Source organism: Opisthocomus hoazin, chromosome 32 (assembly GCF_030867145.1).
Source record: "Opisthocomus hoazin isolate bOpiHoa1 chromosome 32, bOpiHoa1.hap1, whole genome shotgun sequence".
Classification (NCBI taxonomy): domain Eukaryota; kingdom Metazoa; phylum Chordata; class Aves; order Opisthocomiformes; family Opisthocomidae; genus Opisthocomus; species Opisthocomus hoazin.
The window spans coordinates 3572352-3600131 of record NC_134445.1 but is presented as its reverse complement, the minus strand read 5'-3'; the positions used below and the strand labels follow the sequence as shown (position 1 = coordinate 3600131).

The following is a 27780-nucleotide window of genomic DNA, read 5'->3' as shown; positions in this document are numbered from 1 at the left end:
TCCTCACATCTGTTTTCATCCAAAGCTTTCACCTCTGTTGCTGAGAGGAGCGCTGGTCACAATGGGGAACGACTCCTGTGAGTAACAGCTTCACCAGCGGGCTTGGGCTTTGTGAATCCCCGAAGGCAATGGGTGTGGCTGGTGCTGCATCCCTGAATGCTGATGTGCTGAATACCTATGGCGAATTCTGGGGCATTTCCTGATAGCAGCCAGACTTACCCAGGTGCTTTGGATTAGACACAGGAAAACGCGTTTTGTCATTCCTCTGCTACTATGTACAAGACTTTGAGTGATGACATTGCTCGTAGAGAGATCTGCCATCAGTAGGGTTACCTTGTGCTAGGTACTTGCTTGTTTTCATCACATTACAATCAGGACAAGGGAAGACTTGACCTGATAATCAAATGCAAGACTCTAGAGGGAAGGGGAGGTAGCCCGAGGCACCGAACTCAGCGTGTGGGTTTGCTGGACTTTAGGGAAAGTAAGCAGGGGAACAGACTATTTGCCAAAACTGTTTCTTGACCATTAAATTTCAGTGCCAGTTAGGCTTCCCCCGAAGTTTCTGTGTTGCAGGTTAGAGCTGGGTGTCCTGGGTGCTCCTGTACAAAACTTGACTTTCAAAATATGCTTTCATGCAAGCAAATTTCCTCATCTCTTTTCAAATGTCGTTTCCCCGCAGTCACTGACGAGGGAATGGCTCCACCACAACAGATCTTCTTTCCCCCGGAGAAGATTTGCCTGAGCTGGCAGCGAAGGCAGGGGCCTGGAGCAGGACTCCACAACATGGGCAATACGTGCTTCGTCAACTCTGTCCTGCAGTGCCTGACGTACACAGCCCCGCTGGCCAACTACCTGCTCTCTCAGGAGCACAGCCGGTCATGTGAGTACCTCTGCGAACAGCTCCTTGTAAATCTGTTGGGCGCTTCCCAAGGATTCCCAGAAACTGAAATGTGGTTTGGGAGAAAAGCAGCCTTTGTCAGCCCCCTGAGCTGGAGTTCTTTGAACACTCAAGCCTAGAAGCTGCTTCTGGTCTCTAGGTGTGTTCGTCTTCAGAAAGGCAGCTCTTTCTAGCCTCAGGTCTCGGTCCATGTTCCTGAAAGTTCAACTCTCTTTGCTTATTGCACAGACAACTTCTGTCAGTTTTGCATCCCTCACTCACTCAAATGTCCCGGGCTTGTTGGGACCTTGGCTCCTTGGCAGTCAGTAATGTTCTTAGAACTTCAAGCTCTCCACGAGGTTTCCCATCGCTATGGATATTTTGCTCCCCTGAGAAGCTTGCTTCCCTCTGTCCCCCTTCAGGTCGCCAGCTAGGCTTCTGCATGATGTGCAGAATGGAAGCGCACGTGAACAGGGTCCTGCATTCCTCGGGCAGTGCCATCCACCCTTGGGTTATCACCAGGGTCATCACACGTAAGTCATTTCAGGTGCCTTGACTTGTGTTCTTCCATTCTTGCAGGAGACAACTACTAATTTCTTCTTTCTTAGGACTCGGACAACATTTCCAGCTTGGCAGGCCGGCAGACGCCCGCGAGTTCTTGCGCTGTGCTGTTGGTGCCATGCAGAGAGCTTGTCTGCGTGAAAGCAGCAAGTAAGCACAAGCAAATTACCTTTTCAATGTTCCCGAGCCCTTTGGACTCCTTGATGTAGTGCCATCCAGGAAAAGCGATGCCCAGGTTTATCAGACAAAACAAAACCCTTGGAGGAGATAACTCTCTGCCTCATCATTCATTTCCAGCTTGGACATCTCCTCCCAATCAACTACTGTCATCCATCAAATATTTGGGGTCTTCCTGAGATCCAGAGGTACCTTTCCACAGCTGTCGCTCTCCTTGGCATTGTCTGTGCCCTTCTGTCTGCTTGTGACAAACAGCGGTTTGTGTGACTGGCGTAGCAGGTACAACAAGAACAGGCACGGGCAGTCGACCTCCCTGTCGCTGAGCATTTTGCTTTACCTTCCAGTCACGTGCTTGAGCTGCAAAGCTATTTCCGACTCCTACGAGGCCTTCCTGGATGTTGCTTTGGATATCAAAGTAAGAGGGCTTGTAATTGTGCTTCAAGACATCCCAAGGCCCCTTTAGCTTTCCAGAGTAAACACAGTTGGCTTAAAAACATATACGGTGACCGCAGCAGATCTTTGTGGTGGGTGGGAGGTGGAACGGAGCGTGTCCTTCCAGGGAGGCCGTGGCTGTGTCTGCCCGAAGTGCTGGCTTTAGGCTGGACAAGGACGGATTATCCCCTCTGTGCCCTTGACGTGCTCTCATCTTTGCCCTCCCGCAACACCCGTTTGACTTCTACCCTGACCCAACACTGCCAACCTGTGTTGGTTTCGTTATTGATGATCCTGCACACCATCGGTAGCTGAACTGTGCAGTGCCACAGAGAGGTGGTTCTTGAGAGCCCCGGGAATCCCTGGGAAATGAGGGATTTGTTCAGGGACATTTGTTCAGCTTCATCCCCTCTTTCGGCCTCCTTCTGGACACCTCTTGTGGGTTCACGGTCAGTCTCCTCAGCCTCTTCTAGCCAGGTTTTTGCGGGAGCTGCTAGTAAGTGTTTGGGCGAGGGCACTTCCCTCAGCTCACTGCTCTCCTTTCTCACTCCTCCAGGCAGCTTCCTCTGTGCCCGCGGCTCTGGAGGCCTTTGTGAAACCAGAGCAGCTGGAAGGCAAAAACTGCTTTAAATGCAGCAAGTAAGATGATTACTAACGACAGATGAGCCCTAGATCCTGCCTGAAGGTGCTGCGTACACTGAGCATGAGTTAGATTTTCACGTAGGTTAGATGTGCAACAACGAGCTGCAGCTGGTTTTCATATGGCCCGATGGTAATGAATGGCCTTAAAACAGCGTAAGGATGTGCGAGACGTGGCAGCTTGTCTGGCTTTCTGGAGGGAAAAAAGGGTGCGTGTCAGGGTGCATTTCAGCACGTGGCTCTGTGCTTGGTTTCAAGGTGTGACAAGATGGTTGCCGCCTCCAAGGGGTTTACGATCCATCGCCCGCCCAAGGTTCTCACGGTCTGTCTGAGGAGGTGTGACACTTTCACCGGCAAGAAGATTACCAAGGTGTGTGCGCAGTTGGGGTGCAGCTTTCTCTGCCCGGAGCAGGAGATCTCCCAAAGCAGTACTCTTTCACAAGTTGGTCATGTTGGGTTTTTCCCGTTCCCTGATGGGGAGTTCCTGTGGGAAGGCAAGCATGTACTCTGTTCCAGCAGAGCTGCTTTGGCCAAGAGCAGTTTCCTGCCACCCAAAGCATTACACGTTGCTTTAGGGAAAAGCAAGTTGCTGTGATCCCCAAAGGTGTATTTCTACACCTCCAGCCTTTAGTCTTGGAAGGCTCTTTCCTGCAGTATGTCAGGACCATTTCTGAGCCCCCTCGGTCTCTCCGTAGGCTGTGGAATATCCCGAGTACTTGGATCTTCGCCCATACATGTCTCAGACAGCTGGAGAACCTCTGCTCTACTCCTTATATGCTGTGCTACTGCATACTGGTGGCAGCTGTCATGCAGGACACTATTTCTGCTACACAAAGGTAAAGAGCACCTTCCTTCCTAACAAGGGAAAAATGTGTGCTGGGGCAGACAAACTGTCATGGCCATGTTACTGGTAGCCAAGGTTCCAGGTGAGAGAAGGTCTCCTTATGGTCTGGGTTGGGTTTGTTTTGACGTACTCTTGGTTCTGCAGTTTTCTGCCTGTTTGTGTTAAGCACCCATGCAGTTCATCTCCAGATATCGATACCTGTCTTTGCAGGCCAGCAATGGGCAGTGGTACCTGATGAACGACACGTCTGTGGTTGTTTGTGACATCAAGGAAGTTCTGAGGCAGCAAGCTTATCTGCTGTTTTATGTCAGGTAATAACAAGTAACGACATCTGTTTTATTCTAGGCAGATTCTATTCTAAACATATTCTAAAGATCTTCTAAATGTTTCCTTTCCTGGTTTTGCTGGTTTTCTTCTCATCCTCCGAGTGCTTCTCTCTCTCTCAGAGAAGTCAGTTACTGCTGGCATCACTCACTTCTCTTGAATCTGACCTACCCCACGTCCAACATTATCCAGTCATTATCCATCAATTATTATCCCCACGTCAGTCAAAATTCCTGGGCTGCAGGCTGCTGCCCTGCTGCACACTACTCCCTGTCTGCTGTCTGAAGCTGGCCAGCGTAGAGAAGAGGACTTGCAGCGGGCCCACAGGAACGATGGGGAGGGACTCTTTATCAGGAAGCGCAGTGATAGGACGCGGGGTGACGGTTTTAAATGGAGTGAGGGTAGGTTTCAGTCAGATGTTAGGAAGATGTTCTTTATGGTGAGGGTGGTGAGACACTGGCAGAGGTTGCCCAGAGCAGCTGTGGATGCCCATCCTGGCAGTGCTCAAGGCCAGGCTGGACGGGGCTTTCAATAACCTGATCGAGTGGGAGGTGTCCCTGCCCGTGGCAGGGGAGTTGGAGCTGGATGATACCTTCCAGCCCAAACCATTTGATGATTCCATGATTCTGTGAAATGGAGGCCATAAGGGGAGTAAAGACATAGTCTTGCCCTGACAGGGGCAGCCCTGGTGGGCAGACCCCAATTGAATTTGCCATTGGTAGTCTTGGTTACCTCTGCTCTCTGTCGTAGAAACTGCTCTAAGAAAATGACTGAACCCCAGGGGAGGCTGCAAGAACAGCACTAAATGGAGATCTTTTTTTTTCTCCAGGCACTCTGATGGGAGAACTGGAGAAAGGACCTCTTCCTCACCGGCACCATCACATGCCCAGGCTTTCCTCAGTCAGCGGGCAGCCAGCAGGGAGCCGGTGGGTCCTGTGGGACCACAGTGTCTGCCTCTTCAGACTAAGGTAACTCTGGGGGGGTGGGTCCAGGCACCAGATGGACGGTGGATTGCTTTCTGGAATCCAGGCCTTGCTCTCTTTTTCCCCACACACTGCAGCTGTCTTCACAGCCGCAACACTGCTGCCTCCCAACACATCCCACTGAGGTCCATCCCATTTGTCCCCCTTTGGCCCTGCTGCCTTTGCAGCCATCCGGGAGAGCCTTTGGGAGGCCCTGAGCTGTCCCCTGACAGGGCTTCTGGGGGTTCCCCGCTGTGCTGGTGCTTTCAGGAAGACCATTTCACTGCTCCCTTTGCAGGACATGGCGGTGGGCATGGAGGACTCTCCAGAGGACAGCAGCTCCTCTGCACCAGCCAGCCCCAGCCAGCTCACCTGGGCTGGAGCTTGGGAGGTGTCTGCAGGCTGGCCATGCCCCGTCTGGCCAGGCAGCCTCAGCATCGCCTCCAGAGTGGGCTCGTGCTTGCATCACTCCTCCTGTGGCTGTGCAAGGCTGGTGTCCAGAAGGACAGCTGTGTTCTCGGTCTGCAGTCAGCCATGCGACCACATGCTGCACACCGGGACAAAGGACAGCAGCACAGAGGAGCACGGATGCATCCCTGCTGCCCACGGCCAGAGGAGCGGTGCCAGGGAGAGGGCCCGGAGCAGATCCCCGCAGTGGGGCCAGGATCTCCGCAGCTGGCTCGTGGACACCACAGACTACGAGCACGCAAGAGAGAGGTGGAGAACTGCTCCTCCACATTGTGTCCACGCTGCCAGGGATGAGGCAGCTGCAGGGCCCTCCGATAGCAGGTCCCACTCTGCTCTTGCACCCAGCGCTGCTTTGGAGCAAACCCTGCTGAGGCAGAGAGAGCGGAGCAGATCCCCGCGGCAGGGCTGTGATCTCCGCAGCGAGTTTATGGACGCCATGGAGTACGACCCCTCAGCGGGGAGGAGGAGGAGGAGGAGGAGGAAGAGGAGGAGGAGGAGGAGGGTTTTAGTGCCCTGGAGATTAGAGCCGGGCAAACACTCAGGGCACTGTGGTGGGGACTGGCAGGAAAGCCAAAGTTGGAATTAAAAGCACTTGCTGGCCTTGGCTGTGAGATTTGTGGGGTGTTTTTGTCTCTGTAGGTGTTGGGACAATTGGTGTGGGAGGTTTGTGTCTTGGGATCTGAAAGCAGTGTGCTTGCGTGTGCCCATCGTGCCATCTCTTCTTTTTAAACACGGGTTTCATGTCCCCCGAGCGGACGTGGGCTGGACGAGCTGGCAGCAAGGGGCACTGAGCCCGGGCCGGGCCCAAGGGTGCTGCTCCGCGACACCAGGCACAGGGCAAGGCCGGTGGCTGGCGGTGCCGCCCAGGGGCCAGGCCCAGGCCTGATCCTGTTTAACACCTCCCTGCACTGCGGGTCTGGATGGTGGGGCCGAGCGCACCCTCAGCAAGGCGGCAGATGGCACTGGACGGGGAGGAGCGGTGCAGGCCAGGGGGTCGTGCCGCCATCCTGGGGGACCTGGGCAGCCTGGAGAGACGGGCTGGCAGGGACCTCGTGCAGCTCAGCGAGGGGAAGGGCAAAGGGTGCTGTGCCAGTGACGAGTGGCGGCACAGGCTGCCCCGGGAGCTGGTGGAGTTCTGTCCCTGGAGATGTTCCACAGCCTCTGGACATCCTCACTCGCACAAGCTAACGCAGCCTGAGGCCCCTCTCCTTGAGGAGAGATATTCTCTCAATATCCGAGCTGCTCCGTCACACAGGGGACATCTCCCCGTCCTCATCCTCCCTGCCACTGCCTGCAGCACAGCCCGTGTCCTTCCACAGCAGCACCACAGCTCAGCAAGCTGTCCCACCACATCTCATTGAATCCAAACACACCACCATGCTGTGACAAGCCACGGGGCTCCTCCTGGCAGGACACTTTTGGGCCACAGCACCTCAGCAGTGGCATTGGGGGGGAGCGCAGTCTTCTCCTGGGGAAACCTGAGCGCTGACCCTGACGAGAAGACCATTGTACATGGAGCATGGCCTTCAGACCTGTGTGTGCTGCACAGATCGCTTGGCCGCTGAACAACCTCAGCAGCTCCCTGTGACACAGGAGCCTGCAGGCAGGTCCTGCTCTGTACCTGCCTCCTGCGTGGCCTTGTAGGGAGAAGTTCCCGTGAAAACACTGCTTCTGTGTGAATGCAGAGACGATGAACAGAGTTGTTTCCTTGTAGAAAAATCCTAAAGCAGCTTGAATGACCAAAACATGAGAGTGTCTTCTGCAGATGGGGTCTGCATGGTTTAGTGGTGGACTTGGCAGTGTGAGGTTTGTGGTTGGACTCTATAACCTTAAAGGTCTTTTCTGTCCCAAATAATTCTATGATTGTCTGATTCTAAACTCTCCAGAAATTGAATTCCAACAGAAAGTACAATGACAGCCGGGTTGGGTTGGGTTTGGATTGAGCTGGTTTTTGAGCCCGTGTTGCACAGCTGTAGGAACTGCAAAGCCATTAAACCACACTGTCATCTGCACAGAACAGCACAGGACAGCACAGAAAGGAACAGAAAGAAATAGAGTAGAATAGAACAGAATAGAACAGAATAGAATAATTTCATTTGGAAGGAACATGACCATCTAGTCCAACTGCCTGACACCTTCAGGGCTGAGCAAAAGTCAAACTGTGTCATTGAGGGCATTGCCCAAAGGCCTCTTGGGCACGGACAGGCTGGGGGCACCGACCGCCTCTCAGGCAGCCTGTTCCAGCGCCCGGCCGCCCTTTGGGTAGAGAATCGGATCCTTGTGCCCCGCCTGAACCTGCCCTGACTCAGCTCTGAGCAGGGTAGGTCTGGCCCCATGTCAGCAGGGCGGGCAGCGTCAGTGTCTTGGTTTCGGCTGCCGCCGGCAACAAAAGCGTCAAGCGGCCGCCCCTCCCCCCGCCGGCGTGCGGAGGAGAATGATAAGAAAGAGGCAGAAACCGGTGGGTCGGGATAAGGGCAGTTTAACAGAACAGCAAACAGAGGGAAAACAGGAACAACAATGATACAAATAAGGAGAAAACACAACAACGAACCGTACAACTCAGACAGCCGCTCTCCCGAAACAGGACCGGCGCTGCGCCCCCCCAAGCCGCGAGTGCCTTCCCGCCACGCCGCCCCCCCCACCGGAACCCAGCGTGACGTCACAGGGTATGGAATACCGGGCTCTGTTTGGCCAGGTGGGGTCAGCCCCCACCCCCCCGGCTGTGCCCCTTCCTGGAGTCCGGTGAAAATTAACCCTATCCTGGCCAAACCCAGGACAGTCAGGAAGGAGATGATGTGCAGGAGCTGTGGGGATGGGGGAGAGCATCAGCCCTGGGACCCCCCTGCTTTGGGGGGGAGACCCCAGCTCCACATCCCCCCGTCCTCACCACCTCAGGGCAGACGCTGGACGGTAGCCATGTCCTGCCCCTCCCCACCACCCTGCAGGCTGCAGAAGAAACACCAGCTTTAGTAGAAAAGTACTGTTGGGAAAATTTCTACATTTGATGTTAAAACAGATCACTTTGAGTTATGTGTGCTACCCTATTTTACACATCACCCACTCACAGCCCCAAATATACTTTATGAAGAATTAGCTGAAATTCTCTGAACTTCTGAAAAAAAAGACTACGGGTTGTAAAAGACAGCTCTTGTAAAAGACAGAAGGTAAAAGCACCTTCTACATGGCACTTCAAAGGGCTGTTTGTAATATGCAAGGAAAACTTCCTTCTTGCAGGTGATTAACCTGGACAGTTTGTGATACAGCTAACTGACTATAATCTTTTTTGCCTGAATTTTCTTGTAACAGCAAACCCTCTTGTACAGGTGAGGTCGTCATTGGTCACCTTCCATTGATTCTGTCTTAAAACGGGCGGCCACTTACACGGCCTCCAAACGGGCCTGAGTCCCAGCCATCGTGGGGCTGGCGCAGGCAGAAGGGAGAGCAGCAGCCACCTCCCTCCGATCTATCAGTTGGCATTCACTGACAAGGTCACGCACTTGCCCTACAATCACCCATTTCTTTATTCTCTTTCCAGTTTTATTTCAAAAGAACCGAGACGTCATTGGGCAGCTCCCAGAGGCAGCCACCAGCTTCGGTGGCAGGACTCAGTAAAGGATGACCCTCTTCAGCAGGAGCAGGATGAGGACAGCGATGTGCAGGAAGGCGAGGAACAGAAGAAGTCTCCTGGGGGACAGGAGAGGGGTCAAGGCAGAGCAGGGGCCAAGAGCTACTGCAACATTTCATCCCAGAGAAGTCGAAAGCTGCCCTTGGACCGCTGGCACGGGCATCCTGCTGCCTATGGAAGAGCCCCGGCAACCTTCGGCCCAGGGCAGCTGACCTCAGCCAAGAAGGCATCTCCTGCCTCCTTGATGCCAGCTGCTCCTCCTGCAGGCCAGGGCTCACCAGGGACATGTCTTGGGGTGTGTGAGCTGGCCGACGTTGTGGGGCTCAGACCCGCTGCCTCGTCCCCGCTGGGATCGGTGCCCCCGTGTACCCTGGGCACAGCGCAGACCCTTCCCTCCCCAAGGCCCACCAAGGGCTTGTCTGTCCTATGAGCCGCACAGCCACCATCTCCTGCAGCAGCGACTCGTCTCTCTTGTCTGCCGGTGCCATCTTCCCCCTGCTACAGACGTCCGCGCACTGCACAGACCCACCTCAGGCCTGGGGGGCACGGAGGAGGGCCTGGGAGCTGCTCAGAGCGGTGCAGAGTTGCTTTCTGGAGTCCTGAGTTGCTCAGAGATGTTTTGAGCAGCTCAGGAGAAGCCATCGGGCTCTCCAGAGCGGGCTGCAGCAGCGGACAGGAGCCAGAAAACTGTCTGCGAGCGGCAGGGTCTCAGCACCCCCCACCCCACTGCCCCAGGTTTCCGCCGGGGCCCCATCGCCACTCACAAAGCTCTTGACTCTTCAAGGCATTCCCATCTCTCCAGGAGGTGCTGGAGCTTGTTCCTGAGAAGCTGGACAAGCAAAGGGCCTGCTCTGAGGGGCTTTCCCCACCCAAACATGGTGAGAACCCATCCCTCCAGTCCCCATTACCTTCTTGACCTCAGCCTGCTCCCAGACATCTTCTGCCATCTCAGACCACTGCTCCCACTGCAAGCAAAAATACATTGCAGGGAGCCACGGTGGGAAAGGTCACCCCCAGCCAGTCCCCAGGGCAAGAGGCAGGCACACGGGTGTCCTGGGGCTGGCATCATTGCTCAGAAGCTCTGGCCACCCCCCCGAGGGACATCTGGATCCGCTCCCCCACAGCTGTGCCTCCCTCTGCCTTTCCCTGAAAGGGCTCTGCCTGGAGAGACGAGGGAACAGGAACGTTTCCAGGAGGAGCAGGGGCTGCGGGAGGACCCCCACCACACCGGCCAGGGCCCAGCGCCAGGCTCCACAGCACCCCCCTCCAGCCCACGCCTGCGTTCCTGTCACACATGGGATCTCCCGACACACAAGGGAGGGTCACTGCTCCCACCCCCTTCCCCAAAGCCGCAGTGCTGTGCCTGCAGACCCACAGCCTGCGGGAGATCCAGAGGCCCAGTCCTGTAGGCGTGGGTTACGGATCCGTTGTAACGATGTGACCCCTATATGAGTATGATCGTTCACCTTTATTAGTCAGCAAAAACAAGGGTTATATAGCAAAACTATTACAGCATCTGAATGGTTAAACCCCCAATCCATATATAGGGAAAACTACTGCAACTCGTTGTGATTGGTGCAGAGCTGCATCTCGAAGTGAAAACAGTGCGGTGGCAGGAAACAACAACGTGGCAGGAAGGAAGTGACAGTGTGGCAGGAAACGGTGACGTTCCCTCTGCTCCAGTGTCCCGAGCTCGTCGCTCTGCCTTCCCATCAGGGTTCCGTGTCAGCCGCTCCCAAGGCTCACTTCCAGATCGGAACCTGGGTTGCTCAACGCACCAAACTATGTCCCCTCTCTTTCAGCCAGGACTCCACACAGTCCCTCCAGCACGGACACCTTATCCCGGGCCAAATGTCCTCCACACCCATGCCACTGCCCTGGCTGCCGCTGTACAGGGACCCAGCGCTGGCACCCCCCTCCCTGACCCTGTCAGGATGGGCCTCCTTTTGCCCTGTGCCCTCTGCGCCTCTTCCAGGCTCCTGGCTGCCTCCCTGCTTGTTGCCTGAAAGTGCTCCTGCGGCAGAGGAGGGGAAGAAGAGAAGCCATCAGGGCACCGTGACACTGCCACCAGTGCACTGCCCTCGCCATTATCCCCTCCCGGCTCCCTTCGGGCACTGCCTTTGCCTTTGCCTCCCCTCTCCTTCCCAGTCCTGCAGTCACTGCGGGCAGACAAAGGGACCCCCAGGCCCAGCTCTGGACACGGTCCACATTTGGACATGGTCCTGAGCAACAGGCTGCAGGTGACCCTCCTTGAGCAGGGGCATTGGACAAGACCAGACGATCTCCAGAGGTCCTCTCCACCCTCCGCCAGTCTGTGATTCTGTGACCGCACCTTCATCTGGGCCACCAGCCACTCCAGCTGCCGCAGCTGCTGATGGCTCTTTTTCAAACACCATGCCTCAACGTCGTTCTGGGAAGAGGAGCCAGACACAGACATGGAGCCTCTGACACAGCCACAGGCATGGCAGCTGGAGGACGTGGGCAGAGGAGGGGACACTGACCTTCGTGCTGAGCTCCTCCATGGTTTGCTGCAGCTCCTGCTGCTTCTTCCCCTGCATGAGGAAAGGAGGGGTCGGGGGCTCAGGTATCACAGTGGCAGCCCCCAGGGACAAGGGCAGCGAGCACTCCCCACCTACCACACAGCGCAGCAGCTGCTTGTGCCTTTGTGCCTTGGCAGAACACTGTGCCAGACGCTCCTGCAGCATGCGGAGACCGTGCTTCATCGCTCCGGTCTGCATGGCTGCACCTGCGTGCTGGGAGCCAGCAGGGTGTGAGGGCCACGGCCACGCGCACTGTTAGGCACAGGCACTCCTGGGGACGCTGCCCCAGCCTGGCACACAGCCGCAGACGGACACACCGGCACGCTCAGGGGAATGCACCCCACAGAGCTGTGCACAGGCCCGTCGCCCTGGCACCTGCGGGTGTGCAGCCACCGCGGGTGGTGGCACGGGTACAGCCGCACACCCACGGGCACAGGCACGCAGCCCTGTGCTCCCCAAGCACAGGCGCAGCCACACTCTCCCACGGCTCGGCCTGCGCTAGCTGGGTGCTGAGCATGTGGAAGGAGGCGGGGGGCACCAGGGACCGCTGAGCAGAGAGGAGCTTCTCCATCCCTGCTGGTGGGGCTTCCCTGCCCTGGGGCCTCTGCGACACCTCCAGTGTCACCATCCGGCCCTGGGAGGTCACCACGCCCCCAGCCCCGGGATCCCCTTCCCTTTGGTCCCCCACCAGCTCCAGCAGCACACGCAGCCACCCCACCAGGCCCAGGCTACTGCCTTCCCTCCCACCACTCACAGCGACACACAGACCCCCCTGGCCACCCCCCACTGGACCACGAGCTGTGGGGACCGTGGAGATACTCTGCCTTCTCCCGCCTTCCCCTCCTGTCAGGAGCGACTGCGTCTCGCCGTGGGGTTTGCCTGTTCCTTGAGCATCTGGCTGCCACAGGTCCCCCCTCCAGGACCAAGCACAAGCCAGGCTGCGCAGGGACTCGCAGCAGGCACATGCAGGCACACAAACACATGCGTGTGCACCAAGGGTGTGCACAGATGGCCACACGGCCTGGGCTCCAGCACAGGGCTCCAGCATCCATGCTTAGGTCCATGGAATGTGGAAAGAGGGGCAGGCCACTTGGGAAGAATACAGGAATGTGGTCAGAGCATGAAGGGATGCGACGAGGAAGGCCAAGGCCCACCTGGAATTGAAGCTGGCAAGGGATGTCAAAAACAACAAGAAGGGCTTCTTCAACTACATCAGCAGCAAAAGGAAGGCTAGGGACAATGTGGGGCTGCTGCTGAATGAGGCGGGTGTCCTGGTGACGGAGGATGCGGAGAAGGCAGAGCTACTGAATGCCTTCTTTGCTTCAGTCTTCAGTGCTAAGACTGGCCCTCAGGAATCCCAGGCCCCAGAGGTAAGAGAAGAAGCCTACAGAGAGGATGACTTTCCCTTGGTCGAGGAGGACTGTGTGAGGGATCGCTTAAGCGATCTGGACGTCCACAAATCCATGGGCCCCGATGGAATGCACCCACGAATGTTGAGGGAGCTGGCGGATGTCATTGCTGAGCCACTCTCCATCATCTTTGAGAGGTCCTGGAGGACAGGAGAGGTGCCCGAGGACTGGAGAAAGGCCAATGTCACTCCAGTCTTCAAAAAGGGCAAGAAGGAGGACCCAGGGAACTACAGGCCGGTCAGCCTCACCTCCATCCCGGGAAAGGTGATGGAGCAGCTTATCCTGGAGGTCATCAACAAGCAAGTGGAGGAAAAGAAGGTTATCAGGAGTAGTCAGCATGGATTCACCAAGGGGAAATCATGCCTGACCAATCTGATAGCTTTCTACGATGACATGACTGGCTGGGTAGACAAAGGGAGAGCCGTGGATGTTGTCTACCTCGACTTCAGCAAGTCTTTCGACACAGTCTACCATGATATCCTCCTAGGGAAGCTCAGGAAGTATGGGCTGGATGAGTGGTCGGTGAAGTGGATAGAGAACTGGCTGAATGGCAGAACTCAGAGGGTTGTCATCAGCGGCTCTGAGTCTAGTTGGAGGCCAGTAACTAATGGTGTCCCCCAGGGGTCATTACTGGGCCCAGCCTTGTTCAATTTCTTCATCAACGACCTGGATGAAGAGTTAGAATGTACCCTCAGCAAGTTTGCTGATGACACCAAACTGGGAGGTGTGGTAGATACACCAGAAGGCTGTGCTGCCATTCAGCGTGACCTGGATAGGCTGGAGAGCTGGGCAGAGAGGAACCTGATGAGGTTCAACAAGGGCAAGTGCAGGGTCCTGCACCTGGGGAGGAACAACCTCATGCACCAGTACAGGCTTGGGGTGGACCTGCTGGAGAGCAGCTCTGCGGAGAGGGACCTGGGTGTCCTGGTGGACGACAGGTTAACTATGAGCCAACAGTGTGCCCTGGCTGCCAAAAAGGCCAATGGCATTCTGGGATGCATCAAGAGGAGTGTGGCCAGCAGGTCGAGGGAGGTTCTCCTTCTCCTCTACACTGCCCTAGTGAGGCCTCATCTGGAGTACTCTGTCCAGTTCTGGGCTCCCCAGTTCAAGAAAGATGAAGAGCTACTGGAGAGAGTCCAGCGGAGGGCTACAAGGATGGTGAGGGGACTGGAACATCTCTCCTGTGAGGAGAGGCTGAGGGAGCTGGGCTTGTTCAGCCTGAAGAAGAGAAGGCTGAGAGGGGACCTAATAAATGCTTACAAATATCTGCAGGGTAGGGGTCAGGAGGACGGGGCCAAGCTCTTTTCAGTGGTGCCCAGTGACAGGACAAGGGGCAGTGGGCAAAAACTGAAGCACAGGAAGTTCCGTCTGAACACGAGGAAGAACTTCTTCCCTCTGAGGGTGACGGAGCCCTGGCCCAGGCTGCCCAGGGAGGTGGTGGAGTCTCCTTCTCTGGAGATATTCAAGAGCCGCCTGGACAAGGTCCTGTGCAGCCTGCTCTGGGTGACCCTGCTTCAGCAGGAGGGTTGGACTAGATGACCCACAGAGGTCCCTTCCAACCCCTACCATTCTGTGATTCTGTGATCCAGCCCCTGCTTGGATCCAGCATCCCTGCCCGGGAGGAACTATGGTGCGGGAAGGGGAAAAATAAAGACCTGCCCACTGCTCGAGCCCCAGCAGACACCATGCTTGCAGGCTCCCGAGAGGAATGGGGTCTCTGACTTGCTTGCAGAGCCGCGGCTGCCGGCATGCGGGGGGACACCAGGAGGAGGGGGGGCAAGCGGCAGGCAGGCAGTGACCCACTTGCTTCAGCCATGGCCCCTCCAGCGGCTGCGTGCAGCGGCCCCTCGCTCCAGGCTCGCTCCAACAGGGCCTTTCCCCTCGGCAGCGCACCCTGTGCTGGCCGGTGGCTTTGAGGTCAGCAGGGACAGGGCTGGCATGCAGGGACCTGGCTTGCAGCAGGCAGGGTGTCAGGGGCCAGTGCTGAGCCCATGAGACTGGGCCTGGCCTCGAGGGGCTGCGGGGAGCGGCACGTGGGGAAAGACCCTCTGCCTGCGCCCCAACAGAGTGTGGGCTGAGTTGTGCTGGAGACCAAAATGTCTCCCAGCAGGGGAACTGATGCTTCCTTGTGTTACCGAGATTATTACTTTCTTTTCCAGATTAAAGACAGGCAGAAAGTGACAGTGTAAAGTTGACAGGTGAAATTCTCCTAGTAGCAGAAAGTGAGAGAAGGGGACAGATGCCTGTGCATCACTTACGCGACTCTGCTTGAGAAGCAACTGTGGGGACATCTTGCTCTAAAGAGCAGGGTGGCAGGGCCCAGTGCCGAGCCGATGAGACTGGGCCTGGCCTCAAGGGGCTGCAGGGACCAGCACGTGGGGAAAGACCCTCTGCCTACGCCCCAAATTTCCTCCTGCAGCCAGGCCTCCCTCTGGGCACAGTGATTTTACATCTACAAAACAACAGGCGTACCATGCAGGCAGCTAGGCTGGGACCTGGGCACCCTCGACCCTCCCCAGCCCCCGCCATGCCCACTCGCTACCCCACTGCCCCAGAGCACCGGGAAGATGGGGCGACTCACAAGGACAGGCACAAGGGAGTGATGGATGCTCCCATATCCCAAGGAAATTGTCCTCCGCAGTCACACCGTTGCCTGCGGCCGCTGGGGTCCACATCTGGACACTGTCTGGGGCAACCAGCACTGGGTGGCCCTGCTCGAGCAGGGGGGATGGTCAAGACAAGGTGACCTCCAGAGGTTCTTTTCAACCTCACAGCCCCAGCCACTGCAGCTCTGTGTCACCAGCAGAAGAGAGGACACCAAGCTCACTCATGTGCTCGGCCATCACTTCATCTAGGTCCTGCTGGCTCTCCTCCTGCCTGCAGAAAAGAGGGCAGGGGCTCAGGGTCTGCAGCCCTCGCCCCCAGGGACCAGGACCCACTCCATGTCTACCATAAGCTGCAGGACAGACGCGGAACAGCTCAGTGGTGAGTGCTCTGCAAACTCCTGCCCAGCAGTGCTGGGTTCCAGGTTTTGTCTGCAGCACATGCACGGGGGGGCACAGGGGGGTTCTGTGCCGCTGGGGGCTTCTTCTCTGCTCCATGGCCAAGGACGCTGGAGCACGTGCCCAAAGCCCCCTGGCCTGGAGTCAGCCTGGAGCCTGGGCCTCAGCGTGCCCGTTTCCTGATGCCCTGCTCTCTCATCTCCTCCCAGTTGGCTCGGGCATTTATTTATCAATTCCTGCAGTCCTACCTTATCTTCTGTTTTCATAGGATATTGTTTTCTCCTTACCGGCTTAGCATCAGGTTTCATTTCCACCTTAACAGGGTCAGCTTTGTCTTTCCCTGGGATTCCCGTTGACCATACCAAAGGAATGATAGCATTTAGAGTCTCTTCTGGAATATTGAGATCCTGTTCTTCTTTCTCCTGTAACAAATATGAGCCTTCTAGGCATATTTTTTTCTTTTGAATATGCACTTAGATTGTTTTTTTGGCAAATATTACTTGAGCTTGTATTTTATTTATCAAATCTTGACCAAAGTTCGGATGCTAGATAAGACTAACATACCTGATTTACAAAAGACATCCACCTTTATACATTTCTTATCAATAAGTTTCAGTATGTGGGGCAGTCCCATGCCGCTGGCTGCTTTAATCATTTACACGATACTTGGTCAGCATTTTCCCAGTGCGCATGTTCACTGAGGAAGGGTCTGGGGGTCTTTGCCCCAGGGGGTGTAATTTGTAGTATTATGATATATTATAATGAAGGATAGGTTACTTTTGGACACTACTTTTCTGCCAGAACCAGCCAAAAGTAGCCAAGCGCTAACAAGCATGCTTCTCAGGGTGTTCTTATCTCCTCCAAGGGCAGTTCCTTGATTCAGAGGTAACACTAACTCTTCTTCTAAGTAAAAACAACAAACTCCCATTATTCTAATTACGCAAGGGCCTTAATGCAGAACACCAGCTCTTTCAGTTATTCTAGGGCCTTTATGATAACACTGTGAATCGTCCCCAGTTCCCTTTCTGTGTTCCTCTGAGTACCTTGGTAGCTTGGGTACCTGAAAGGAGCGGGGTGTCTGGGGGGAACAGATGGGATTGGGAGGGTCTGGGTGGGGGCACTGAGGGCATTGAGGGTGTCTGGAGAGAACTGAGATGATGGGGGTGTCAGGGGACAATGAAGGCAATGGTGGATGTGCAGAGGGGAACTGAGGAGATGGAGAGAGTCTGAGAGGACTGTGGGTGTCTGAAGGGGGGATCTGAGGGGACTGGGGTCTTCTGGGGGGAACTGAGGGGTGTGGGCTTTGACTGAACTCCAAGGCCTCATTAGGGGGACAGTGTGGATCTTCACTTCCCTCTCAGCGTGGGTCCCATGTGTACCCACCCTGGCAACTGTGATCACATTGACATGGGAACAGCCACGCCAGCTCTGCCCCCGTCACCTCCCGGGCATCCCCCACAGCCCTGCAATGAGATTGGAAGGATGGGAGACTCAGAATCAGGTGAGCTGGTGCTCTGTGAGGACGGCCTATGTCTGCTTGCACCCAGGCACCAGAGGATACAGCGGTGTTTGAGTCAGAGGAACCTCAGACGGGCAATGAGGACTAGGGAACAGGAAGCAAAGAGCTGGTATCGAGCCGCAGCTCTTGGACACTGCACAAGCTTGCGTGGCTGTTGCCTGCAGGTGCTGGGCAGGGGAGCCCCTCTTCAGGCCGGCCACCTCCTTGTGCAGTGTGTGTCTGAGCAGAGGCCAGCAGGAACTCAGCTCGGCAGGACCAAGGACGCACACCCAGCTCCCTGCTCCCGTAAGGGCAGGGCTTTTCCCGGCAGCCGCAGGAGAAGGCAGCCCTCCCTCCCACAGGCGCTCCGGCCGGTTCTCCTGGCAAGCCAGCAGCACGCTACCGTGTGCCGAGGTCCCCCAGTCTCTCCAGTGCACTGTGGCTGGATGCACTTTTGCGCACGAGGGTCTCCAAGCCTCCCCGACACACCGGTTATCATCGTGCTGCCGTGTGCAAGTGTCCCCATGCCTCTTTGGTAGTCTCAGGCTGAAAGGGTGCTGGGGGCAGGTGGGGTTTCTCCAGCCCCGCTGGTACCAAGGGGTTCATCGCGAGGCTGTCTGCAGTGGTCCTGTGCCATGCAGGTTCTCCAGGGCCGGCCGCACTGATGTGCGCGAGGAGCTCCCAGCCCTGCTGCTGCACCAGGAACAGCCGCAGTACGGCTTCCCAGCGTGCCCAAGCTGCGCCGAGACCCCGGGGCTGTGAGGCTTTCTGGGGACGTTCCTGGGGCTGGGCAGGTTGTAATGGCTGAGGATGCCCGAGCCTCGATGGAAAGCTGGAGCTAGGCATGCTGTCATGTGCGTTGCTTCTCAGTCCGTATCTGTTTTCTGGAGCTGGCAAATGTGTGCTGCTCTGTGTGAGGATTCCTGAACTTTGCCAGCACCCCCAAGCTGAAGATGCTGCTGACTGCGAAGATTCCTGAGCCTTGCTGCTACCCTGGGGATGAGCAATCTGCCATATGCCAGAGTCTCCGAGCACTGCCTCTGCAGTGGGCATAGCTACACTCTGTGTGCGAGGGTTCCTGAGCCTCACCAGTGCCCCGGGGCCGAGCACGGGGCTGTGTGCATTGGTGCCTGAGCCCTGCCAGTACCCTAGGGCTGGGCACACTTCAGTAAGTCTCAGGGTCGCTGTGGTTCAGTCCTCATCTGCTGCTGGGTCACATCTGGTGTCTCCAGGGGAACATAGCTGATGGACTTCCCATAAAGACTCACAGAGCTTCATTTGCAGTTTTGGGGCTCAAGGTACAGTCTTAGGGCCTGGTCCCATCATAGTCAGGTCAGGGATTGAGAAACTCACAGCTCACAGCCAGAGAGCAGCAAGAACAGGCTGTTCCAACACAGGGGACGTGAATTTTGCTGCAACTCCCAAGCCAATGGGCAGAGGATATTTGGTCCCAAATGAAGCTTCTGGCAGCTCTTGCTCACAGCTTAGGTCTTTTTGCATCAGTCTGCTCCCACGTTACATGGATGTGAGAGGTCGGCTTGGATACAGGCAGTCAAGCGCCTGGGATGGAGGGGGAATGGCTGGGAGGGACTCTTGGTACTCTCTGGGCCCTGACACCTCCCCGCTGGCCTCCATCAGCTCTGTCCTCCTCCATAGTACTGCTCACTCACAGACGATGGCAGTCCTGATCCACTAGCCTTTTTAGATGATTACGTAAAAATCCGTTTCAATTTAGCTAGTCCATTCAACTGCACCTTGTTTCACCTTGCACCGAGTCGCAGTTCCTTCCGAGGACTTGTGTCTTCCTCTGACGGTTGCAGCTCCATTTCTGTCTCACTAGGCTAAGTGTTGTCTCTCATAGGGTCACAGGGTAGTTTGAGCCGGAGGCATCTCTGGTCCATCCTCCTGTTGACAGTAGGGTCCGTTACAAGATCAGGCCGTTTCTCTGGTGTGCTGTTGGCTAAAATGTAATGAAGGACGGGGCTCTGAGCGACCTGATCTAGGTGAAGATGTCCCTGCTCGTTGCAGGGGGTGTGGAATAGATGGCCCTTAAAGGCCACTTCCAACCCAAACCAGTCTATGATTCTGCAAAACTCCTGGCCAGAGGCCATGTGGTATTTACGCTGAGCTAACCCCAGCTGTGTGCTTCCCACGGGTCTGGGCCACCTCCGTGGTGAAAGCTGTCAGACTGAACAGGGCACCGAAGCCAGTACGCTCCTTTCTTCCCCTTGACATCGACACCATCGTCAGCCTTAGCTAGCACACCACCACCGTCTCCCATCTCACAGCCACCTATATTGTCATCTGAGCTGCCAGTCACAGTCAGAATTCAGGTGGTTCTGCTGAACTCCAGATCTGTCAGGAAGACTTAGATTGAAAGTTATTCAGATTGTTTGTTTCCTGGAAATGACTGTCGTCTTGGTTTGCTCTACAGTTTGCAGGAAAGCGTGTGAAGTTATTTGGGGTAAGTGACCTAAGAATTTAATTTTGTCCTATTCTGTAAAGTTGCTCGTGATTTTTCTGATCTGCTGTTAGCATGCTGTAGGCCCAGGTGGTGAAGGACTGCTGAAAACATCACCAGCAGGGCTGGGAAGAGTCTGGGGCTTACTCAGTTTCCCTTCGTCGTGCCTCTGAACTGCTGCTGCTGGATTATGAAGCTGGCTGCCAAAACCAGTAGAAAGGGCAGGATGTGGATGTGCAGCTGGCGGCCCCTCCAGACCTCACCAGGCAGCAGCACCCAGAGCTCTGCTTCGCCTTCCCTCTGTGCCTCGCCGGCCCCCAGCCCCCGGCCCTCCCACCAGTGGGACCTGCTCCCACGGCAGCCCCAGCCGAGCCCCGGCGCGGGGTGAGCGTGGGGCGATCGCCCCGTACTGGTCTGGACTGGGATGGAGTGAATTGTCTGTCTGCGTGCTGTGTCTGTGCTGAAGACAGCGTCGATCACACGGAGATGGGGTGGTCGCTGCTGGGCAGCGCTTGCGCGGCCTCCAGGCCATTTCTGCTCCTCACCCTGCCCTGCCAGCGAGCCGGCTGGGGGGCTCCCGGGCTGGGGAGGGGGCACAGCCGGGACAGCTGACCCCCACTGGGATGTCCCACACCACAGGAGGTCATGCTCAGCAGTAACAGACTGGGAGGGAGAAGTCTGCCGGGGCTGCCGTTGCTCAGAGAATGACTGGGCACGGGTTGGCTGCTGGTGAGCAACTGCTTCTGGGTCTTGCATCGCTTGCTTTTCTCGGTTTTGTTTTTCATTGCTTGTTTCTTTCTTTTTCTCTTTTTTTTTTTCCTTCTTATTAAACTGTCTGTATCTCAACCCGTGAGCCTCTGTGCTTTTACCCTTCCCCCATACCACTGGAGGGGGTGTGAGCAAGCAGCTGCGTGGTGCTCAGCTGCCCACAGCGTTAACCCAGACCCCCCATCCCCAGGGACTGGCGGGTCGGGGTGTGCCTGGTGCTGTGCTTGCCTGCAGCAGCCCCCCATCAGAGCGTCCCTGCCACGCCGGGGCATCTGGAGCCCCCACTCCTGTTCACGCGAGGAAACTGAGGCACGGGCTGGGGATGCATCCCCTCTCCCACCCATCCCACTGCAGATTCCAGGCATCCGGCTTGTATCTGGGTGTCCTGGGGATCCCCCCTATCTGGAGGGGGGCTAGAGGCAGCTGTGCCCCCCACCCCCCAGCCTGGGGCCCACAAGCCACCCGGGAGGGCGAGGAGCCGGGGCGGGGGCACTGCAGCCTTACTCTGGCTGCGGGCAGGTCTGGTCCAGGTGCAGGTGCCCGCAGGGCTGTGCTCAGTGCAGGTACTGCAGGTACCACTCTGCTCCTGTTCTTAAACCCTTACTGGGGTGGGGGCTGTGCCAGGGGGCTTTGCCCTTGGCACGAGGAGAGCTGTGGGAGGCAGAGTTTAGGGGTGGGTGGGCACAGCTTATCCGGGCGTTGCACGGTGGGAGACCCCCAGGACCCCCACATCGCATGGGATGGAGTCACAGAATCACAGAATCGCAGAATGGTCGGGGTCGGAAGGGACCTCTGTGGGTCACCCAGCCCAACCCCCTGCCCAAGCAGGGTCACCCAGAGCAGGGGGCACAGCACCGCGGCCAGGCGGGGCTGGAATATCTCCAGAGAAGGAGACTCCACAGCCTCCCTGGGCAGCCTGGGCCAGGGCTCCGGCACCCTCAGAGGGAAGAAGTTCTTCCTCGGGTTCAGCTGGAGCTTCCTCTGCTCCAGTTTGTGCCCGTTGCCCCTTGTCCTGTCGCTGGGCACCACTGGAAAGAGTCTGGCCCCGGCCTCCTGACACCCACCCTGCAGATATTTAGAGGCATTTCTAAGGACCCCTCTCAGCCTTCTCTTCTCCAGGCTGAACAAGCCCAGCTCCCTCAGCCGGGATGGTTACGCAGGGGGAAGATCTGGGGAGCGACATCACCCCCCTCAACGCCACACAGTGCAGGGTGGATCAGCCAGCGCTCTGGGACCGCCCCGCGAGGCTGCCTGGCGTGGGGGAGAGCGGCCGGTCTCTCGCGAGGGAGCTCACTTCGGGACCTGGGGAGAGAGCAGGCACTTGTGCAAGGGTGCGTGTGCAAGGCCATGCATGCAAGCGTGCACGTGCACAAGGGTGTGGGAGCGGGGGCACGCGTGCACACCCGTGCCTGCACCAAGCAGCCTGGCAGAGCACGCGTGTGGGCACGCCCAGGTCTGCTCTCACCCCGGCGAGCAGGCGTGTGGGCAGGCGTACGCACTGGACGCTTGTGAGTGCGGCACGAGGGCGCGTTTGCCTGCGTGTCCTTGAGTGTCCCTGGGGGGCACAGGGTCCCGTGAGTGCAGTGGGGGCTCCCCACCTCTCTCACACTCCTTTGCTGTACCCAGTGTTCCAGACTGGCCCCATCCCAAGGTCCATGCTCCTGGGGTGCCCTTTGCCTGTGGGGCTGAGGGGCCACCACTGCACCCCCTGACCCAAGGATGGGGGCCCTTGGCGGGGGGGGGGCACTGGCCTCGGGCATTTTCTCATCTGCAGATGGGGAGCCCGGGGCAGGCGAGGGCTGGACACAGGAGCTGAGCTCTACCTGTGCCCTGTCACCCATGGGCATCCAGGGGTGTTCCTCCCTGGGATGGGGGAGGAGGTATCAGGGGGTGTCCAGGGCTTTGGGTACTGGGGATTTGGGCTGCCTGTCCGTCTCCACCATCACCGCCTTTGACCATCTGGTTCACAGAATCACAGAATCACAGAATGGTTGGGGTTGGAAGTGACCTCTGTGGGTCACCCAGCCCAACCCCCTGCCCAAGCAGGGTCACCCAGAGCAGGCTGCACAGCACAGCGGCCTGGCGGGGCTGGAATATCTCCAGAGAAGGAGACTCCGCAACCTCCCTGGGCAGCCTGGGCCAGGGCTCCGTCACCCTCAGAGGGAAGAAGTTCTTCCTCGGGTTCAGCTGGAGCTTCCTGTGCTTCAGTTTGTGCCCGTCAGCTGTGTCCTTCTGCTGCTCCAGCTCTGGCTCCTGCCGATGCCACTGAGAACAGGCCAAGGCAGGTCGTGCTCCTCCCAGCACCCCAAACTGCCCTGGGCAGAGCCCTGCTCTCAGCACCCAGCTCCCTGAGGAAGGGGTGCCTGGGAGCCCCCAGCTCAGCCAGGCATGCCGGGGGGTGCAGGGCTAGGGGGGCTGTGTGGGGGCTGGAGGGGAGCAAGGGTGGGGAGGATGGGGCAATGCTTCCCCTGCTCCTGGTGTGGCAAAAACCTTGAAGCCCCAGCACCATCTGCACGTCCGTGGTGGTGACCCCCCCATCACCCCACCCCGTACCACGTCTCCATCACATCTGTGCCCCCCCATGGCTCTGTGCCTGTCTCAGCCTCATAGCGTGAGGCCCCCCATTCCCTAAAAAGCCCCATCTCCTACATCCTCTGCTGCCCCTGGGCCACCCCCCCACTCCCTGCCCGGAGCCCCCGAACCAGCCTCCCCCAGGAAAGCAGCCCGACTGCTGTGCTGGCTGCCAGAAACACTTCTCCCACTCCAGCTCCTGCAGTTGCCCACCTGCATGCTTGCTGGTGTCTCCTGGGACACTGGCCACCCTCTGGGACCCCCACACAGCCTGGGATGGGACTCTGGCACTGGGATGCCCGGGCTCAGCTAAGGCTGTCGGGCACAGGCACCAGGCACCCCTGGCAGCCAGGGCTGCCACGCCAGCGGACCCCCACGCTGGGCATCAGTGGCTCCCTCCCAGACCCTGACGAGCCTCTGGACCAGCCTCTGCCCAAAGCAGGGCCGGTGGCTCCCTGGGAGGACCCTGGGACCCAGCTGTGCCTCCCCAGTCTCCTGCGTCCCCCCTTCTGCCCCTTCTTGCTAGGAGCTCTGGGTGCCCTGCCTGCCCTCCAGCCCCTGCCTGCCGTGGGCCAAGAACAGGTCCAGTGGACACTGCTGCCCGGGAACTGGGAGTGGCTGGGGCAACTGGTGAGCAGGGATCTGGGGGCACTGGGGAGCTGGGAGGGCACTGGGAGAAGACAAAAGCAGTGGGTGCTGGCACTGGGTCCTGGGGGCACACTGGGATGGGAACTGGGGGGCACAGGGAAGGGGCTGGGGGCCACTGGGAGACCCAGCGGGGCGGTAACCCCGACGGGTCACTGCGACAGCTCCCATCCCCACCGACCACTGCGTCCCGGTGGTGCCACCCTGGGGTCCGCAGGGGCTGGCGGCAGCTGCCACAGGGTGTGCGGACCCCAGGGCACCCCCGGAGAGACTCCCAGCCCTGGTATGGCCGGATCCTGCCCTGGCACTGGCTGTGCCAGCAGGGTGAGGGGCCTTTCCGGGGGGGCAGTCTGATGGCGACAGGTTTGTATTTAATGAACGATAGAAATAAATCAGCGGTGAATGTTCTCAGGGAGCTGCGCGGGGCATGGCAGGGGGCATAGGGAAGGACATTTGGGAGCCGCCATATGCCCGGATGATGATGTTCCCTGGGGAGGTGGTGGGAGGTGGGTGGTGCCGCAGACCCCCCCCCCCCAACCCTGGTCAGAGCAGGAGGTGCTGGTGGTCCCAGCGAAGGTGCCTGTTTACTGCAGAGTTGAAGGTACATGGGGCAGGGAGGACTGGGGGGTAGCAGAGAGCACCAGCAGCCAGAGCACCCAGGCCTGACTTGGGGGGGGGGGTGGAGGCTCAGGGGGGCGTGGGGAAAATGCGGTCAAAGTGTTCCAGCAGCAGCTCCACAGCCTGGTTCTGCTGGGCCATGCCCGCTGCCAGGCTGCCCGGCTCCCGCTCCGGCCGCAGCAGCGTCGGCCCGAACACGATGCCGATGTTCTGGCGTGTCATGCGGTTGACATCTACCCGCTCCATCACCCTGGGGATGCGCAGGGTTGGGGGTGGTCCCACGCACCCCATCCAGCCCTGGGCCTCCCTCCAGCACCCTGGGGGTCCATGTGCCAGGGCTCCATCACTCTGCCAGGCTCTAATCCTCCCTCCCAGGGTGTACCAGGGCCACCCGATACCCGCCCCCCACTTACCCCACACCACCCCACAGCCCATCCCCCCATGGGGCAGCCCTGAGCCCCCCCCCCCGCCGGCAGCAGCCCCCCCTTACCGACAGAGGTGAGCCAGGAGGTAGCGCAGGGTGGCGTAGTTGGGAGGGGGCAGGCTCCGCACCAGCTCCGCCACCCGCTCCACCCGCTCCCGGGGGTCCGGCAGCTCTGGGGGGAGCACAGCGGTCAGCCACGGTGCTCCCCCCCCCCAGGCACCACAGCGGGGGGCACTGCAGGGGGGCACTTACTGACAGCTTCGATGAAGGGGTTGAAGAGCCTGTACGGCACCAGGGGCTCGGGCAGCTCCCGGAAGAAGAGCTTGAGGGCACCGGTCACCACGTGGACATCGCTCCACTCGGGGTCTGCCAGGCTGACACGCTCCTCTGGGAGCAACGGCGGAGGTCAGCGTGCGCACGGGACCCCCAAGGCCCCAGCACCACCAGGGCCGCCCCCCGCCCAGCCACCCCCGCTGACCTTGGCACAGCTGCTCGGGGAAGACGTAGCGCCCGTCCGAGGTCACGGCGCGCTCTGTGGGGACGAGGAGCGGTCACGGGGGGAGCAGCCGCCTTCCCCCAGCCCGGGGCATGTGCTCTGGCACAGCTCCCTGTGCCCTCCCCAGCACCCCTGTGCCCTCCCCAGCACCCCCATCCTGCGCCCTCCCAGTCCCTCACCCCGGTCCACAGCAAAACGTAGCTTCTGGATCACAGACAGGTTCCCGTTGACCCGGTAGATCCCATCAACGTCCAGCCCTGGGGACAGTGAGGGGGATGAGACATGGCGGGGGAAGTCCGTGCCAGCTGGGAGGGGCCGTGCTGGCTGGGGGGGTCCCCACCTCTCTCCTCCACGGCCTCCACGCAGAGCCGGACGAAGCGGGGCACGGTGGTCCTCTCCCGCTGGCACAGGGCGTCCAGGCGGCACCCGAACACCTGGTCTGGGAGGGTGCAGCACTGGGGCAAACTGGGACAGGGAGCACTCGGCGGGGAGGCAAACTGGGACCACGGAGGGGGGGTACAGGGAGCAGGAGGGAATGTCGGGGACTGGGAGGGCGGTGGTGAGGGCAGGGAGGGACATCAGGACTGGGAGAGGACACTGGGACCAGGGATGCTGGACTGGAAGGGTACACTGGGACTGATGGGTGCACAGGGACTGAGGGGGGCATTCTGGGACTGGGGATGGTGGGGAGAGGACACACATAAGGACCAGGAGGGGATGGCGGGACTTGGGAGGGGAACCGAGACCAGTGGGTGTAACACTGGGCAGGGAGGGGCACTGGGACCTACTGGGGACAGGCAGCCAAGGCTCAGCGGAGCACTGGGGCACCCTCCTCCTCCTCTCCCACTCTGGGGGCAGAGGGAGGATGTGGGAGGGTTTGGGGAGGTCCTGAGGACATGGTGGGACTTGGGGTGAGGTCCTGCCGCTGGGGACCCCCACCTCGAATGAGCCCCTTCTCCTGCAGCCTCTGGAGCGGGGGCCGCTTGGCGATGAAGCGTCTCAGCTTGCTCTTCAGCCGCTTCTTCTCTGAGGCGTCGGGGGCACCTGGGGCCGCAGCAGACCCAGGGTCACGGTCACAGCCACGGTCACAGCCACGCCAGCTGCCCCCCTCACCCCCCCAGCCCTACCTGGAGCCCCGGCCCCCTCAGCGACCCGCGGTGCCTCGTCCTCCTCCCCGCTGAGCTCCACCAGGTCCCAGGCGTCCCCCTGGTGCAGCCACCCCACAGGCGCGTCCACAGGGTTCTCCAGGTCCTGGGGGGAGGGGGGTGGACATTTGGGGACACCAGTGGAGCTGGGGGCAACCACGGGGCAACCCCCACCCCCTCTCCAGCACTCACCAGCCGGCGGATGACCCCCCGTATGGCCCGGACCCACTCCTGGATGGTGGCCTCTTGGTCCGACTGCAGCAGGAACTCGTTACCCGTCACAGTGCGGAGCTGGCGGGGGGGCAGCAGGATGGGCGGGGAGGGCAGGGACCCCCAGAGGTGCCAGGGGGACCCAGGCACTCCAGGGGTGCCCTGCTCGACCCCCCAGTGGGGGGCTCTGGGGGGGCTCCTAACCCAAGGGGGGTCCCTACACCCAACCAACCGACGTCCCAGGGGAGTGTATGAGTGGCACCCCTTAGTCCCATTTTGGGGGTTCCCGTACGTGCTGTGGGGTCCCCTTCTCCATGGGCTGTATTTAGGGGGGTTCCCTGGTATGGAGGGCCCCCCGTCCCCTGGGCTGTGCGCTTTAGGGGAGCCCCAGCCCGCCATCCCACCCCACTCACGTGGATGACGTTCTTCTTGCTGGAGAGGTCACGGGCCCAATCCAGGGCAGCCCCCCGCAAGTCCACGCTGCTCTCAGGGTGGCTGCTGGCAGGGCACTGGGGGGGGCAGCGGGCGTCACAGGTGCCGTCCCCCTCGCCGCTCTACAGCATCCTGTATTCCTCCACAGCCCCCCCCTCACTGTCCCCCCCCCCACCGCCCAATGCTCCGGCTCCCTCCCTGTCCCCCCCGCTCACCCCGTGCCCCCCGCTCACCCAGGCAGCGGGCGCCGGCCCCTGGGGCTCCCTGTAGAAACTGAGGCTGTTCCCGGCCAGGACCACCCAGGAGACACTCCAGCTCTTCCTGGGGGCAGCAGGTGAGGGGCATCCCCAGCCCCTCCCCAGCCAGGGCTGGGGGCAGGCATGGGTGCCCCCCGCCCCATCAGAGCCCCACAAAGGCCCTGGGCACCTTTAGGGCGCTGGCAGCACCCCAGATCCACCCCCCCACCCCCAGCCTGGAGTGGCCCAAGGCGCCTTTGTGTGCCCAGGACATTGCTTGTCCAGAGCCCCTCAGCTGTGAAGAGCCATGGCCAGGCTGGCACAGCCCCCCACCCGGCTGGAATGCTGGCCCCCGGCTGGCACAGCCCCCCTGGCATAAACTCCCCCCACCCAGGCTGGCATGGCCCCCTCAGCTT

The 27780-nt window shown here is 59.1% G+C and overlaps 2 protein-coding genes across 2 annotated transcripts in view; one reads left to right on the top strand and one right to left on the bottom strand.

The window, feature by feature from the left end:
* Nucleotides 1-273: 273 nt before the first annotated feature.
* Nucleotides 274-9339, top strand: LOC142365158 (uncharacterized). The gene is made up of 14 exons (XM_075445715.1): nt 274-304; nt 680-880; nt 1300-1410; nt 1486-1588; nt 1736-1803; nt 1973-2030; nt 2945-3056; nt 3382-3522; nt 3741-3841; nt 4684-4822; nt 5115-5835; nt 6834-6901; nt 8591-8607; nt 8820-9339. Exons 1-14 carry the CDS (start codon nt 274-276, stop codon nt 9337-9339), a joined length of 2391 nt encoding a protein of 796 aa, XP_075301830.1.
* A 15029-nt stretch (nt 9340-24368) lies between these two features.
* The window catches only part of ARHGAP9 (Rho GTPase activating protein 9), a 30965-nt gene continuing 27553 nt past the window's right edge, over nt 24369-27780 (bottom strand). The window contains exons 2-12 of the mRNA XM_075445714.1: nt 27362-27554; nt 27110-27205; nt 26679-26777; nt 26469-26592; nt 26281-26385; nt 25682-25780; nt 25521-25598; nt 25324-25377; nt 25098-25232; nt 24912-25017; nt 24369-24671 (exon numbers count right to left, since the gene is read on the bottom strand). Of these exons, the coding sequence (XP_075301829.1) occupies nt 24491-24671; nt 24912-25017; nt 25098-25232; nt 25324-25377; nt 25521-25598; nt 25682-25780; nt 26281-26385; nt 26469-26592; nt 26679-26777; nt 27110-27205; nt 27362-27554 (1270 nt within the window). The 3' untranslated portion in view covers nt 24369-24490. The remainder of the gene's footprint in view (nt 24672-24911; nt 25018-25097; nt 25233-25323; nt 25378-25520; nt 25599-25681; nt 25781-26280; nt 26386-26468; nt 26593-26678; nt 26778-27109; nt 27206-27361; nt 27555-27780) is intronic.

Excerpts from the sequence above, each read along its gene's own strand:
- LOC142365158 (XM_075445715.1), top strand. The coding sequence starts at position 274 with ATGTACAAGACTTTGAGTGATGACATTGCTC. Across the intron at positions 1,589-1,735 it reads TGTCTGCGTGAAAGCAGCAA|CTTGGACATCTCCTCCCAAT; the intron begins GTAAGCACAAGC and ends ATTCATTTCCAG. Across the intron at positions 2,031-2,944 it reads ATGTTGCTTTGGATATCAAA|GTGTGACAAGATGGTTGCCG; the intron begins GTAAGAGGGCTT and ends CTTGGTTTCAAG.